This window comes from Rhineura floridana, chromosome 2, assembly GCF_030035675.1.
Source record: "Rhineura floridana isolate rRhiFlo1 chromosome 2, rRhiFlo1.hap2, whole genome shotgun sequence".
Classification (NCBI taxonomy): Eukaryota; Metazoa; Chordata; class Lepidosauria; order Squamata; family Rhineuridae; genus Rhineura; species Rhineura floridana.
This window is the reverse complement of record NC_084481.1, coordinates 95,435,827-95,452,687: the sequence shown is the minus strand read 5'-3', so window position 1 is coordinate 95,452,687 and position 16,861 is coordinate 95,435,827. Positions and strand designations below refer to the sequence as shown.

Genomic DNA, 16,861 nt, shown 5'->3' with positions numbered 1-16,861 from the left:
GAAAGAATATCTTGTTTAGGCTACCTGTGAATCTTCAGCTGACTTGGGATTTGAACCAAGTTCCCCCATGTCATTAGTAAGTAGGGGCTGGGTGGGCTGGAGTGACATTGTTGTTGGTTGCATACTCTGCTTGTCCTTACATCTGCTTGTTCCCTTAGGCATCCTCCAGGCTGAGCAAATGGAGGAGTCTGCTGATGACACTGGGGAGCCCTGAGCAGCCAGCAGACTTGTTTGCATCAATAATGACAGAGTCAAGGCCGTGCAAGAAAGCGGACAATGAAATTAACCAGATAGTGGCTGTGCTTTGTAAGGATTTTTCCATTCTGAGGTAAGCTGCATCACTCCGAGAGAGGTATAGGGTGAAGTAGGGGAATGACAGGGAACAGGAAAAGTGTGAAACTGAATGAGGTGCAGAAGGAGATTCCTAGATGGAAGGAAGATTCTCTGCAGGTTATATGTCCCACAGAGGAACTTCCAGCTGTTTGCAAGTGGGCACACAACTGAGCATGTGCTAAAAATACTGCTGTACATAAGAGCCATTACTGGGTCTTCCAGCACATCTTTAACTGTTCCTTCTCATATTTAGAGCCTGATCGTAATAACGGATACTGAGAATTGATTTCACTGAGACTTGCTTCCAGGCAAGCTTGCTTAGAGTTCAGCTGTCAATTTCTGAACAGCCCCTAAACCTAAATATTCCATTCCTGCAGTAAATGAACAAACGGAACCATCAGCTTATAGGAAACAGCAGTGAATCATAGACAAAGGCAAAATGGGGAATTGTGGTAAAGGATGTGGAGACAGATGAGGTAAAAGTGATGAGAAGACAGCTTGAAAAGATAGGGTTGGAAGCTTTGGTGCTTGGGGGCTGAGGAATCAAATACAAGGGGTGTAATACAGAGGGTTAGGTGCAGAAATTCCATTCAAATCACTTAGCTGTGTGTTTAGCTTCTACAGATTTGCCTACAGAGCAGCATGCAAAAGACATTGGCAGAAAATTTGATGGGCTGTTTAGTGAACTGGGATACGCTAAGGTTATAAAAGCAGGCTCTTATTATTATTCCCAGTTTGCCACAGAAAATGTGGACACTACATAAAACCACCTGAAAGTGAGAGAGACAGAAGTGGCATCAGACCAGATGGTAAAATGAGATGCTTTTTGCGCTAGGAACCTGGCCTCAATAATAAAAACCAGACAAGTTGAGGTGCTTCACCCAGGCACCTGGTTGGCCACTGTGAGAACAGGATGCTGGACTAGATGGGCCACTGGCCTGATCCAGCAGGCTCTTCTTATGTTCTTATGTTCTTATTTGCCTAGGCCCAAAAGTTGTGAGCAGGGCCACCAAGTGCGTGTAGTGCCTCTGGAGGACAGTTGAGGAGATCATGTCTAGACTGCACAATGCAAAAATAATTTCAGATTTGGATGCAAGCCAAGGGGTTTGGCAGTTCCAACGCAACACAGAAAGTGCCAAACTCTGCACCTTTCACTCCCCTCGTTTTAGATCTGTGCTTAAAGGATTTTTGTGTGGGATAGTAAATACCTGAGATTACAAGAACATAAGTTCTTGGAGCTCTTAGAACACATGAGGTGGTAACCTATGCTTATTCACTCAGAACTGGAATGGAACTCTTCTTTGCAGGCAAGCCTATTGCATGCTTGCTCAGAAGCAAGCCCTGCTGAGTTTAGTGGAAGTTGCACTGCATACCTATGCATGTTTATTTGGGGTAAGTGTACATAGGATTGCAGCCCTACTCCTACTAAATGAACTTAGGGTTGCAGTCCTAGTATAACAAGAGGCCTCCTGCAGTGTGATGCTTGATAGATTTCCATAGAGGAAAATGCAACTGTATCAGTGGAAAGACTTCAGGCGTGCAGAGAACAAGGGAAGTGTTGAAATGTTATGTGGAAATTCTTTATCTCAGTTGCTGCATGTGGTGAGGTGTTAGTTGGCATCAGGTTTTATAGCAAGACATTCTTAGGAGGGAAGTATTGATTGGGAGAACCGACTGATAGTAAAAGAATAGTCCATTTCAGGGATGGGGTTGGTAACAGGAAAGTGTTTGAGAATAGACAGACGTTTCTTTGAAGCAATCCTGTGATTGCAGCCTTAGGTTTAAAGTCACTCTTGTGCACATTTACTTGGGAGTAAGCACATTGAGCTTAGTGGGATTTACCTCTGAGTAAACATGCAATCACTATGGCCTGAATGACTTCCAAACTCTGCCCTGGACCAGTAAGATACTTGTGGCTGTAGTTGGTTGACAATAGAGCTATTCTGACAGAGAGGCTTTTTAGGTGTATCCCCTACAGTTAAACATGGGAACAAATGAAGTTGAAGTAAACACTGAGCCAAGTTCTGCTGAAACTAAATCTGACCAACTTAGTTTGAAACTGCAGGGTGATATGAGTTTACAACGCTGGAAGGAGGGCAATAGGAAAAGCCCAAAGCCAGAGGGGTAAGTCCTATTGAGAGAATCTCATTGCATACAATGGGCTTCTATACAAAAGCCATCATGTGTAATGTTATGCAGAATGGAAATTAGTAATACTAAGCATAATTCCCAGTGCCCATCTGGTTATTGAGACGTGTAAGAACAGAGCCTGAAAGTCCTATCCTGACCAGGCATGAATAGCACTTCACCATGCTCAAGTATCCAGCTGTGAAATTTACAGCCAACACAAGAAACGGAAAGCAAACCCCCTGATTCACCTTAGGAGTGCAGCACATTCTTTGTCACAAAATCTCAAGAGGTGCCTTGTGGGTTTTCACAACTGTGAAAATGCTGCAAGATTGCTGGCCACCCTATGCTGCAAGTTTGAGGCAGATGGATCTCTTTTTCTCTTCCTAGCCGGCTCCCCTGGAAAAATCAAGCTGTTGGCAGGAGTATATGGCAGGTCATTTCCCTTGGAATTTCAAAGCATTCATGACAGGGAATGGCCTGGTGGTCTGTGAGCGCTTCATTTAAACAGTGATCCTACCTATATTAGACACAGGGGTTGGTAGAGAATCTAGTGTTCCTGGTGCTATTAATGGAGAGATACGGTTATTTGTAAGAGAGCCCTCAAGAGGCTTGTGGGCAGAATAATGAAGCCAGCAGTAATTATCCCAAGGAGCTGTATGCCAGAGCACAATGATACACTTGGGACATTTGCAATAAATAGCACTCCACTGAGATTCCTAGAAGCTAAGTGAGAAATTGCTGTAGACTGCACAGGAACTGTCCATATATACTAAGATAATAACCATCACTGTAGATTAGCCATGAGGAGACTGTTATCCACACAGGTTAGACCTCAACACCTTTTTTAAATAGTCCTTGCAGGGAGGGTTCAGATGCCGTAGATCAGGGACTGGAGACCCTGTAGCCGTCTAGATGATGTTGGATTCCAGCTCCCATCAGCCCCAGGCAGCATAGCCAATGGCCAAGGGTGATGGAAGTTGTGATTCAGCAACATTTGGAGGGCCACAGGTTTCCCCATCCCTGTTGTAAAGATTCCACAACAAAACGAGGTCTTTGAAGCTCAGCCTGTTTTAACACTCCTGCAACTGTCTCATGGACTCTGCTACCATAGCTTTCCTCTCGCGGTCCTGTTCCCTTCATAAACGTAATCTAGCATCCAACAACTTTGATTCACTTTCTTACCTTTCTCTGCTCATAATTCATACAGACTGCAACTAGAATACTTTCCCAAACAGGTGACATAACATCTCCAATCACCTTTTTCTGCATTGACCTCAGAAACACCACTTTGCCCTCAGCTTCCTTGGACGTCTTTTCAGGTCAACTTTCCTTGAAGGTCTGCTATCTCCTGATTGACTCCAACTTCCCCTCCCCCTTCTGTTAGCTCACTCCCTTAGAACTTTTGTGTGAGGGCTGTTAGAGCTCCATGTTTGGCCCATCTGTGCCCCAGCACTGAGCAATCTTGCCACTCACATAGGACTTTTCTTTTTTTATGTCGGCTGTATAGCCATGCATCATGAGCCTGTCCTCATGAGTGGCCTGAAATCTAGTGTGGTCAGGATGGAGCTTGATTTTCCCATATATAGTCAGGGTACCATGATGCCTTTTGCTCAGCCTTCTCTGAAGACCCCAAGCATCTCTCTGTGATTAAGGTCTAGTGACTAAGTCCTCCACAGCATCTGGGCTAGCATCCAAAGCTCTTGCCTATGATCCAGATTATTACAGAATTGCCTTCTCTACCTGTGATATGTTTTTCCACAACCACTGTCCCCATCCTTGCCTCTATGCTACCGTTCAGCATGCCTTGCTTCAGCAGATTTCTTCTCTCTTACTATCACACCAGGGTGGCTGAGCTCTAGATGTTGTTGGACTCCCAACTCCCATCAGCTCCAACCAGCATAGCTGGTGGTCAGGGATGATGGGAGTTGTAGTCCAGCAGTATTTGGAGGGCCACAGGTTAGCCGTCTCTGCTTTACATTATCAATATAGCTTTGTTCTCATTCAGATGCTGATTCTGTTTGTGACATTTACCTATTTCTTCCTAGGCTACACATTATGTCTCCTTTGTCTTGTTTTCTTTTGAAAATTCTCCTTTTTATGAGGATACTCATAAAAATTGACTGATCTCCTGCAGCCATCAGGCAACCACTGTCAAATGCTATCTCTGGCTGTTGTGATTGTGTATTTATATACTTTCCTTGCCTACCTGGCCAGCATCTTTCCCAGCAACAAGCACCTCTAAAGAAGGAATAGACTGCCTCCTCTTTCCCAACCCAAGGAAAATTGTCACCCCCAATTCCCAGTTATTTTCTCACTTGTGTCCTTGAGGGTGGCATAGGGTTCCACAGCAAATTCTGCTGGCCATTACAGTAAGAACATTAGGTATTAGAACATACCTATATATAACAGTGGTTCTTAACCTTTTTGGGGGGTCACAGATTCCTTTGAGAATTTATTATTTAGTTGCATTTCTAAACCGCCCTATAGCTAGCAGCTCCCAGGGCGGTGTACAACATGATAAAACCACAATATTTAAAATACAGCAAGTGTGTATTGCGCAGACAATATAAACATTATATAAACAAAGTGAAAGAAAACTAAAAAAATAAGATTAAAAGCTTAAATACTTTAAAATGCCTGGGTGAAGAGGTGGGTTTTTACCTGGCGCCGAAAAGATGACAGAGAAGGCGCCAGGCGTATCTCATCTGGGAGGGCATTCCATAATTCGGGGGCCACCACCGAAAAGGCCCTAGATCTTGTTACTGTTCTCCGGGCCTCTGTATGGGTTGGGACCCGGAGAAGGGCCTTAGACGTCGAGCGGAGTGAACGGGTAGGAACATAGCGGGAGAGGCGTTCCATCAGATATTGCGGTCCAGTGCCGTTAAGGGCTTTATAGGTAAGGACCAACACTTTGAATCTGGCCTGGAAACATATTGGAAGCCAGTGCAGTTGGGCCAGAATAGGTGTTATGTGGTCGAATTTCTTCGTCCCAGTAAGAACTCTGGCCGCAGCATTCTGCACTAGCTGAAGTTTCCGAATCATTTTCAAAGGTAACCCTACGTAGAGAGCATTACAGTAATCCAATCTAGAGGTTACCAGAGCGTGAATAACTGAGGCTAGGTTCTCCCTGTCCAGATAGGGTCGTAGTTGGGCTACCAGCCGAAGCTGGTAGAACGCATTTCGTGCCACCGAGGCTACCTGGGCCTCAAGTGACAGAAGCGGATCTAATAAGATCCCCAAACTACGGACCTGTTCCTTTATGGGGAGTGTAACCCCATCTAGGACAGGTCTGACATCAACCATCTGAGCAGAGGGCCCCCCAACTAGCACCATCTCAGTCTTGTCAGGATTGAGCTTCAGTTTGTTTGCTCTCATCCAGTCCATTATCGCGGCCAGGCAGCGGTTCAGTACAGCAACAGCCTCACCTGAAGAAGATGAAAAGGAGAAATAGAGCTGCGTATCATCAGCATATTGCTGGAAACGCACTCCATAACTCCTGATGACCTCACCCAGCGGCTTCATATAGATATTAAAAAGCATGGGGGACAGAACTGAGCCCTGCAGGACCCCATACTGGAGCACCCAGGGACTCGAGTAGTGTTCCCCAAGCATCACCTTCTGGAGACGATTCTCAAGATAGGAGCACAGCCACCGCCAAGCAGTGCCTCCAACTCCTAACTCCGCGAGTCGCCCCAGAAGGATACCATGGTCGATGGTATCAAAAGCCGCTGAGAGATCAAGGAGAACCAACAGAGTTACACTCCCTCTGTCTTTCTCCCGACAGAGGTCATCATACAGGGCGACCAAGGCTGTTTCTGTACCAAACCCCGGCCGAAAGCCGGATTGAAATGGATCCAGATAATCAGTATCATCCAAGAGGGCCTGGAGTTGGCGAGCGACCACACGCTCTAGAACCTTGCCCAGAAATGGAACATTTGCTACCGGCCTATAGTTGTTAAAGTTATCAGGGTCCAAGGAGGACTTTTTTAGGAGCGGTCGCACTACCGCCTGTTTCAGGCAAGGTGGGACCACTCCCTCTCGTAACGAGGCATTAATTACCTCCTTGGCCCAGCCGGCCGTTCCATTTCTGCTAGCTTTTATTAGCCACGAGGGGCAAGGGTCCAGAGCGGAAGTAGTCGCCCATATCTGTCCAAGCACCTTGTCCACATCCTTGAGCTGTACCAACTGAAACTCATCCAATAAAACAGGACAAGACTGTGTTCTGGACACCTCATTAGATTCAACTGTTACAATATTGGAGTCAAGGTCCCGACGGATGTTTATGATCTTGTCTTGGAAGTGCCTCGCAAACTCATTACAGCGGGCTATTGATGGTAATATTGCGTCCGGAGAACCAGAGTGTAAAAGTCTCCGGACAACCTTATAAAGTTCCGCTGGGCGGTTACAAGATGACTGAATGGAGGTAGCGAAGTATTGCTTCTTCGCCATCCTCACCGCCTTCACATAGCGTTTCATGGAGGCCTTCACAAGTGCATAATTACAGCCGTCGGGAGTTCGTCTCCATTTACCCTCCAACCGTCTCCTTTCTTGCTTCATCACTCTTAGCTCCTCGGTAAACCAAGGGGCCAATTGAGCTCTGCAATGGAGAGGGTGCACCGGGGCGATTGTGTCAACTGCCCGGGTCATTTCCGTATTCCACAGAGTGACCAGGGTTTCGACAGGATCGTCAGTTTTATCAGCCGGAAAATCCCCCAGAGCCCTCTGAAATCCTTCAGGATTCATTAGTCTTCGGGGACAGACCATCTTAATTGGTCCTCCACCCTTGCAGAGGGGAGAAGACGATGTGAGTCTAAATCTCAAGAGGCGATGATCTGTCCATGACAAAGGAATAGATGTAAGATTCCTCACTCCCAGATCACCTTCCCCCATTCCAGTGGCAAAAATCAAGTCTAGAGTATGTCCTGACACATGCGTCGGGCCAGCAACAAATTGAGACAGCCCCATGGCTGTCATGGAGGTCATGAAGTCCTGAGCCTCTCCAGAATCTGATGAAAGCTATGGGCCCCCATAAATAAATAAATAAATGTAATTAATTTTACTGCATTGGAAATTGATCTTGTGTGTGTGTGCATGATTCATGGACTTCCTGAGGTCCATGGACCAGAAGTTAAGAACCCCTGCTTTAAGAAAACCTTTCCATTCCGAGATCTGAGTTAGATTTTTGGTGGCTAGTAATAGATCTGTACAGTGTATCTCAACAGCAGGAAAGTGTAAACCTGGTCTTGGTTTTAATAAATGGAAATAGTTCTGACGATGAAGTTTCTAAGTGTCTGTGGGTGTCTGTATTTTCTTGAGATCATCATGACTTACGTGTGTGTGTGTAGGCAGGCTGCTATTTTTCTAAGATCTGTTTTGAATTTATACTATCTTTCCATTTTTAATGTGTCTTCAGTTCACTTAGTATAAGGGAACATCTGGCTAGCTCTAATTTAGGGGCTGGGTGGGCTTTTTCGGTATATGTCAGTGATGGGGAACCTGTGACTGTAGATGTTGCTAGACTGCAACTCCCACCATCCCTGACAATTGGGCAGGCTGGCTGTGGTGGATGGGAGTCAGAGTTCAACAACGTTTGGAGGGCCACAGGTTCCCCAGCCTTGCTGCATGTAAATCCCACCAGAGCATTTCTGCCAGAGTTGGTCACCTGTTGGCCTACACATCTGGCAGGAATCTGTATGGGATCGCCATGCTTCATATGATGACTTCTCACAGAAAGCAAATGGGTGGCCTGACATGGAGGGAAGGAGCAGGCATTTGCCTTTTCCCAGGGTCTTCCCCCCACCCTAGTTGTGTTTCAGACCTAGCCCATGAAACAGCCTTATTGGACTCCTGGCAGCCCTGCCAAATGTTAATCATGTGGCACACATTTTGCCCACAGTTTCATATGCAAAGAGAATAAATTTATTTGTAAAATTTGTGAGTTATTCCATACTTTAAATGTGATCCCCCCCAGTTTTGTATACAGTGCCCTGGCTGATAGCTTTGCAGAGGCTGAACTGTAAAGCCTGGCCACCTGTGAGGAGGTTGGGCTGTGCATCAAACTACACTTCCAGTTTCCGGACCACTGCCTGGAGAATAGAGTGGTCCCTGAGAAGACAGAACTTGGCCATCCCTGTGCTAACAGCTCTGATCCAGGAGTGTGGGAAACTACTATCAGTATGTGCCCTTTAAACTGAAGTTTTTCTCAAAATGTCCTGTTCATACCTCACTTGTGTCGCTGTCCTTATACAAGCATGTTACTGTCTTTTCAGAATAGCACAGAACCTTCAAATCATTCCTATAACTTTTCCCTTTCCCCTCTTTAATTTCCTGGCTGCAGGCTTAGGATCAGCAAACCTAAACCAGCAGCAAACTTAATGAGGAGCATCTGTAGGAAAAGGGCATGCACGTGGAAGTGTGTGTGTGTGTGCTTACACACAAAGATGTGTGCAAGCACAAGGAGTTGGACAGCAGGAGGTCTACCTGTCAGAACTGCAAGGCTGCTTTGAACTCATCTTATTATGGGAAGGAAGCCAGTGATAAAATAAGGCAGGCCAGACTTAGACAGTGTCCTGTCTTCCTCTATTGCCCATTTACTGGACGAGTTGTGCTGTGCAACACAGTGCTCCCAATCAGGGTTTATTTTCTCACCTTTTCCCTTCATGGAATTCAAGGCGGCATACATGTGATTCCCAGGAGGTCTCCTTTCTAGGCACTGATGAGGCCAGACCTGCTTAGTGTCAGCAAGGTGGTGGTCCCGTGTGCCTTCAAACCCTACCCAGTTTAGTTTCTGTCAAGTGTCCCATTTCCCCTGGGTGGATGTTAGGTATGAGGCAACTCCAGTGGCATGGGATGTGGGGCAGCACTAAGTGTGTGAAGTGTACCAGGCTCAAACTGCCTTTTTAGTGCCACAGCTCAGCTGTGAAACTTGTGAAGCATCAGTCATCACAAAGAGAGTGCTTTGGAGCACATACTGGAGAGAGCTGAGGCTGCAATTTCCAGGCAGTCTTGAGTCCCAGAACCCCTCATTTTTGATGCTAAACAATGTGGCTTTCAGATAGGAATATACTCTTAATAGGAGTATACTCTGTGTATGCAGTGCATGCATGCACATGGCAGACAGTGTGAATTAGTGACTATCCTGTCTCATACCTGACTATCCTTACACTGATTGTTTACATACGGTCTTCTTGCTAGTTATAAATAGCCACATAGAGTCTCTGATGAGAGAGACACCCTGATCTCACACAGCTTTCTACCCTACTCATGCACTGAAATTAATTCCTCCCCCCTACTGAGCAGAGCCAGACCTCACCCACATGCTACCATTCCCCAAAAGGGCCATCCTTATACACACAATTACACAGAAATGCATCCCCAGGTGCCCCACTAATCCACTGGACAGTGCAATAACCACTAAGAAGAGGACAAGAGTAGTTGGCCTTCCCACTTTTTCTATGGATCAACATCAGGATCAAAACTCATTCAAAATTGATCCTGTTGGGGTTCCTAGCTTCTTTGCCAGGTTAGGATGGACAGATAGAAATGCAAAATAAACCAGTAGTAAAGGCTCCCAGCCCCATTACCTCTGAGTAGCAAATTTAATGAGGATCATCTGTTGGAAAAGGATATGTGTATGTGTTGCCATGCACATGCATGGCTGTTTTGAATACAAAGAGTATGTATATTCCTGGACTAGGGTGTGTGCCAACATACATGTGGCTCAGTAACATGTCTGGATAATTTCCTTGGGATAATGCCAACTTCTGTTCTGAAATGTTCCCTCCTAAAAAAGGATCTCATGTGCCATGCATCCTATTATCCCTGCATATATACTGAACTTGGTCTTTCTATGGAGATAGTGGCTCTCCAGCCATTATATTCCACCACACAGCCCTATTCAGGTGAAGTTGTCAGTTGTCTCTTTGGAGGAAGGGCTCCCACATCTCATTTGCACACAACAGAGGCCCATGTTGCCTGCGGCTTGTCAGTCTGCACTGGCCTAACTGTGGAGCAGGCAAACAAGGTTAATCTTGTTTCCGAAGGCTGAAGGCATCACCCCTATATATAGTCCCCTCTGTCTGTCTCTGTGTGTGTGTGTGTGTACACACACACATAAAGAAAGGGTATATTCTGCGGAAAACAGGCCATATGAACCTACCCGTACACTACGCTCAACATCTAAGGCCCTCCTCCGAGTACCATCCCATCGAGAGGCTCGGAGGGTGATGACTAGAACCAGGGCCTTTTCAGTAGTGGCCCCCGAACTGTGGAACAGTCTTCCTGATGAGGTGCGCCTGGCGCTGACGCTACTATCTTTTCGGCACCAGGTGAAAACCTTTTTATACTCCCAGGCATTTTAAAGTGTATTTTAAACAGCATTTCCATATTTTGGATGTTGTTTGGTTCGTTATTGTTTTTTTTATTATTTATTATTTATTGTATTTATTGTATTTATATATTGTGCTTGTTTTTATCTTTTTGTACACCGCCCAGAGAGCCTTCGGGCTTAGGGCGGTATATAAATTAAACTAAATAAATAAATAAATAAAATTTCCCAGTACACAATCTCCCTTTCTCCCCACATCGTCCTCACGCAGTTCTCTCTTCCAGAGCATCCTTTTTTTGCAGTGCTACACAAACGGTTTCTAGAGTCTAAGCAACTTTCTGATTTAAAGCAAAAATAGCCCACACGTCCTACTTCAGCAGCCAACTGGTCCAACATACTGCTGGGCATCATTTCTCTGTAAATTGGGCTGTCCTGGAGAGCAGTCCGTAAAAATGATGCCTGGTCCTAAGCTGCTAGCTGCAGCTGCTGGTGGATGGGAGTGATAGAAGTTTGGATCTATCAGTTCTGTTCCTATATTCTCTTTCTGTCTCCCCCCCCCGCTTTTCGCTATCTCAGCCAAGGAGCAGAACTGGCCAGCAATAAAGAGACCCAAGCCCATAGACCTCATTTAGCCCCACCAAACCTAGCAGCAGGAATAATTTGGGCTCATGTTCATTTGAGACACGAAAGAGCAAGTTCTGCATATGCCTGCCTGCCTGCTTCTGGAGGGGTGAACAGGGCTGGTCTCCTTGGCCTCATGTTTTCTGGCATATCCCCCTCCGCTTTCCCTGTTCTGCCTTCTCTAGCATCTAGAGCGGAAAAAAACCCCAAATACTGTTTCTTGAATTTGTTTTGTTTGTTTGCTCTTTCTTTTTAAAATAGCAGACTCTGTAGGAGCAAGAGATTTCCCTCTCCCCAAACGGCATGATTGTCAAAAGAGCCAGTCCAGAAAACAAACCACTTTTGACCTTTTAAGGCTTGTTTTTACTTTTTAAATTTTATCTTAAACACAAGCACTCTCCCAGAAAGCCTGGGGTGTTGTCTGCAAAGCACAAAACCCCCATTGCTTATAAAAATTACACCCTGCAGGAAAAAGTACTCTCACTCCAAGTAATCAACCCCCCCGCTCCTTTCCAAACTTCTCAAAGTAGCAGCAAGAAAAGTTTTGTTAACCAGCCTGCAAATGTTAAAACTCTAAGGATTAACAACACCAACAAAAAAAACCCTCACTTTTTTAAGGAAGGCTCGGACACTTCCTAGGGTTTTGTTCTCTCCCCCCACCCTACCTCCATCCGCCCCAGCAAGGGATATTTCCCCATTTTGGCAAAAACTTGTTTCAGGGTGGGTTTCCCTCCCTTCTACTTCTCCTGTTCTTTGTTTAAAAACAAACAAACAAAACTTTATTTTGGTAACCAAACATATTTTCTTTCTGCGCTGGGGCAGCACTTAACTCAATCCAAGGGGAGGGGGGAGCCCTTTTTAGCCCTTGCCTAAAATGCTGGTGCCTTTGATTTTCCTCTGTCAGTTTTGGATGTTATTCCCTTACTAAGCAGCGTCTCTCTTTCTCTCTCTCTTCTCTCCCCCCCCCCAGTAATCACAAACATGCATGAAAAAAGTAGGGGGGAAAGGGAAAGTCTTAAATCAGTCCCAAAGCCAGACAGACGTTTTAATCAAATCAAATTAGAATCAGCAGCGGTTGAGGGGGGAAAAAGACTAGGCGCACAGCAAGACCCCCGCCCCATCCCCCCTCTGAAAACTGAATGAGACGCGAGCCCTTACCTGAACCCCCCCCAGCAACACATAGCATAGTAGACTCAGAGTGTGGGCTGGGGGCGACGCTGCGGGTTAGCAGACAAACGGTTTTGTTCCGAATGATCGCTGCAGCTCCCCGGCGCAGAGTGAAAAATTGCCTTTCTCCCTAGCTGGCTCTGCCCTGGGTTCCGTTCCTTTTTTTTCTCTCTTCTTTTTTTCCCCTTCCCTATTTGTTTTGGTTTGTGTTTGCTGGGTGTTAGGTGGGAAAAGCTGTCTGTAGAGTTTTTTTTTTTTGGGTATGTGTGCAAAGTTTTCACCACTCTCTCTTTCTCGCTCGCTCGCGCTCGCTCGCTCACTCACTCTCCCCTCTTCCACCTCCCGTGATTTACTCTTTTGATTGGTGTCCAGGAATGTAAGAATATAAAAAAAGAAAAGAAAAAGTGCATACACCCTTTCTCGCTCTTGCTCTCTCGCTCTCTTTCAGCGGCTGCCTTTTCTTTTTTAAAAAATTCAAGTGTTAAGCAGAACCAGGTTGCTTTCAAGAATGTATTTGATGCAATTGTATACAAGCGGAGGGTCATTCATTTTTTCTCTCCCCCCCCCCACGTTTGCTATCCACCCCAACATACCCTACTTTAGTTCTTCAAACTTGGGGGGGGGTAAGAGAAAGGTAAAGGAGCTAGCAACAGGCTTCTTTCTCAAAGTAAAGAAGGAAGGGGGAAGAAAAGTTTTTTTTTCTTATTTTGTTTTTGCAAAAGAACTATCCAGAGGAAATGCCAGCCCATCATACCCCACCCAACCCCCTCCCAACCCCCACTCTCTAGATGCTGCCAAAATTTGCTAGTGGCATTTTTTTAACAAAAAAAAAACAAAGAAAGAAAAAGAGGGGGGTCTTCCAGCAAATGCTGGAGAAATCGAACTTGTTTGCGAGGGCTCAGTTGAGCTTCTGAGTGAGGAGGAGAGGTGGGCTGGCTTCCCTGTGGAAGAGGGTAGACTGGAGAAAGGTACGGGGCTCCTACCTGCTCTGAACTCCATCTGGTTAAAGCCCCAGTCCGGTGCAGCCTGTGAAGGTAGGTGTGTGACTGAACGCTTCCTTTCGCCGAGGGGTCTGCATGGAGTCTGCTGCCTCCTTTATTCTGGGCCAGGATTAATAATCCCATTTGCCAATCCCACTCACTAGGGTTTGGTTGTGGGTTTGGTTTGTGTGTGTTTTGTTTTGTTTTGTTTTTTTAATTTGGTGAAGATATTTGTGAAACCTTCTTCTCTTCTAACCCCCCCTCCTTTCTGACGTGTAAAGCTTTAACCACAAAGCAAAGCCCAGTCCCAGAGGGTGGGAGCGTGTGTGGGGGGCATTGTGGGGGGGAGGAGGAGAGGCATTGCAGATTGGCTCCTCTCCCCTACAAAGAGACAAGGCGAGGTGAGTGTGTGAAGCCACCCTGTCTCAGGCTGAAATGCCAGATTTGGAAAAGGGAGGTGGAGGGAGAAGGGGGGGAAAGAAAGATGGGGGGAAGGGGTGGGGATAGACAGAAGAAACTGACCCATTCGCTTTCTTCATTTCTTTCGCTTTTCCTCGTGCTTCCCGTTCTAACTCTGTACTACTTTTCTGTCTAAGAGGCCCTGGCCCAGACTGTTGGCCTGGTCTGCGGCAAACTTTGACATCCGTACACCAGCCAACTGCCAAGTGACTGGGGCACGGCTGCCTTCTCACTGCCCTTTCGCAGGAAACAAAACACAATGGCTTGCTAGTGGGTTGCTGTCAGATGCTTATCCCATTCTCACAATCTGAGTGGCGTTTAGTCACTGGCAGGTGACTAACCCTCCAGGCGACAGATGTCATGAAAGGCTGATGTGGGAGTGAGTGCCCATAGATAGTTTGCTCAGCAGTCAGTCAAGGGCATTTGGTGGGGGCTCTTTGTCTCTTTCTCTTCCCCCACCAAAAAAAAAAAGTTCATACACATTTGTCTCTCATTCATCCCAGTGTTCTTCCTTCCGTTCTCTCTCTCTGTGTAATATATATACAGGTTCAGATCGTAATTCGTTAAGCAAAAGACTTGCCAGTCCTATTTCAACACAAGCTTGTGACTCAGCACTCCGCTTTCCAACATTAGGGGCAACCTCCCTGACACTGGATGGACTCATTGGAAAGGGGCTCTGATGAAGAAACATAGGAGGCTGCAAAAGAGTTCAGGGGGTTATATGAAGGTGAGGGGGGGGGAATCAGGTTTGCTGCAGAAGAAGTGTTCCTCAAAAAATAACAATGTTGCCATGCCAAGTATATTTTGCGTGGGAGAGAAAATGTCAGCATTGAAATAATAGATGCACACTATTTGAAAGGACTGCATCATTTATACAATCCTTACAATTTAGCATAGCTTCCCCCAGCCCACCAATTCTGAGCATTGATTGGGGTGTTCACTTTCATCCCTTTAGTATGCATTGTTATGCACGAGTAAGCCCCAATGAATTCAACAGGATTTGCACACATGTAACTGCACAAGCAATCCATTTTTGGAGAGGCCGCAGTTCTGCAGTCTTTGCACATGCAAAGTCTCCAACAGCAAATTAGCAGCATAAGCAGTTCTGACCCACCAAACCTCCATTGCAACAAATACTGCGCTTATTTTGATGTTTGCATTTCTTCCCTATTACTCTGAGATTTTTGTAGAAGTTTTTTTGTTGGGACTTCAAGCAGCGTTTAAATGTATTTCCCCCCGCTATGTTGTTTAAAAAGTTATCTGTCAAAAAATACTCTTTGAATTTCAATAGCTAAGAAATTGTTTGTTTTCAATTACTCTTCCTTTGATTAGAACCGACTTTGCTGATGGGAGTCTCTCTAACTAGACAAGGACTTTGGAAATAAACTTCACATTTAAAATAAACAATCAAATTTATTAAAGTTGGCATGTCAGGTATATGGCAAAAATGAGGAAAAAAGCAACCAAAGCCTGTTTATTCACATTACTAAATATTTACATATTTTGCAAGCAAGGAGAGAAGGGTTTTGTGCTGTACAAGGAAATCCAATCACTTCATCCAAAATTAATTGCGTTTGTGAATATATGTTTTTTCATTGTTATGACTTGACTTGTTATTTACATGGAAAAACTATTATGGGGCTTTGAACTTTGGGGGGGAGGATGTATTCCTTTTTTTCCCCTTGCAGGCTTTCGCATAATGCTTTGTGTAAAAACAAAGGCACTCACAGACACAACTCATTTTAGCCTTTTTCCCCTTTCCAAAAAAGAGCTTTGTACCTCCAAAAGGTGAAATTCAGAATTCATCTCAAATGCAATCCGAAATTAAACCACTCAGCATTTTAAATCTTATAAAATGTTTTAAGCCGTGAATTCATGGGCTTTCCATTCTTTAAATAAAGAATTTACTTTAAATAAACTCTTCTCTTAACTGTTTCACATTTCCATTTATTTCTTATTGTCCATGAAGATTTATGTACTTCAGATAGAGCCAAAGTGAGCTGATATTTCATTTGTATTCAGATTAAATAAATGTAAGGTAAGCAGCAGCAGTGCAATTTATATATTTACAAGAGATGGAATCCTACACATAGCATTGCCTTTTTTTTTGTCTAGACACAAGTTTACATGTTCATAAAATGCATAGAGGTTTTCGGGCACATCGCTTCCTAGTCCTTGTTCCATGCTGTGTTTTTGAGTCTGCTGCAAGGGAATGCAAAATTAGATAAAACAGGCTTTTAGGGGTGCACGAGGAAGAGTGCAGTGTGGAACCCAGAAAGGCATATCTGAAGTTGTGAACTTTTGGTTCTTGACCTAAGGAACAGATGCTTCTGCCTGAATATATTCAGGCTTGCTTTTCCAGCAGAGAAACTCTGAAGCTTGGGCTGCCGGAATTTTTTAAAATTAGTATTATTACTATTTTTACAAAGGGACATTTAGGAAGCTTGGAAGGTAAAAGATACCCATTATGTGCTTTGTATGTGTGAAAAATATGTGACCTCTATTTTGTCCTATAGTACTACAAATGCCCTAGAACAACAGCCAGTCCTTGAAATCAGCAGGATCCTGTAAAACAAATATGGCTGGCAGTAGTAACTAGAATTGACCATGTGCAGTGAAAAAGACATAGTAGCAGGCAAGGAAATTTTGAAAAAGGGTTTGAAAATGATGATAGAGGGGTTCACAATATAGTGGTTTTCAGTACATTCAAGCATTTGCCTTTACAGCAGGGTTGGGGAGCCTGTGGGCCCTCTAGATGTTGCTGGACTTCAAGTCAGCATCCCTGACTATTGGCCATGCTGGTCAGGGCTGATGGGAGTCCAACATCATTCCAAGGACCATGGGT

The 16,861-nt window shown here is 45.0% G+C and overlaps 1 protein-coding gene across 2 annotated transcripts in view; it reads right to left on the bottom strand.

Annotated features, from left to right (window-relative positions):
• The window catches only part of CLCF1 (cardiotrophin like cytokine factor 1), a 51,583-nt gene extending 37,882 nt beyond the window's left edge, over positions 1 to 13,701 (bottom strand). Inside the window, exon 1 of one of the 2 annotated variants that reach the window (XM_061613003.1) lies at positions 13,561 to 13,701. In XM_061613003.1, the coding sequence (XP_061468987.1) occupies positions 13,561 to 13,701 (141 nt within the window). The remainder of the gene's footprint in view (positions 1 to 13,560) is intronic. The other variant, XM_061613004.1, reaches the window with a different exon arrangement.
• Positions 13,702 to 16,861: the final 3,160 nt, after the last annotated feature.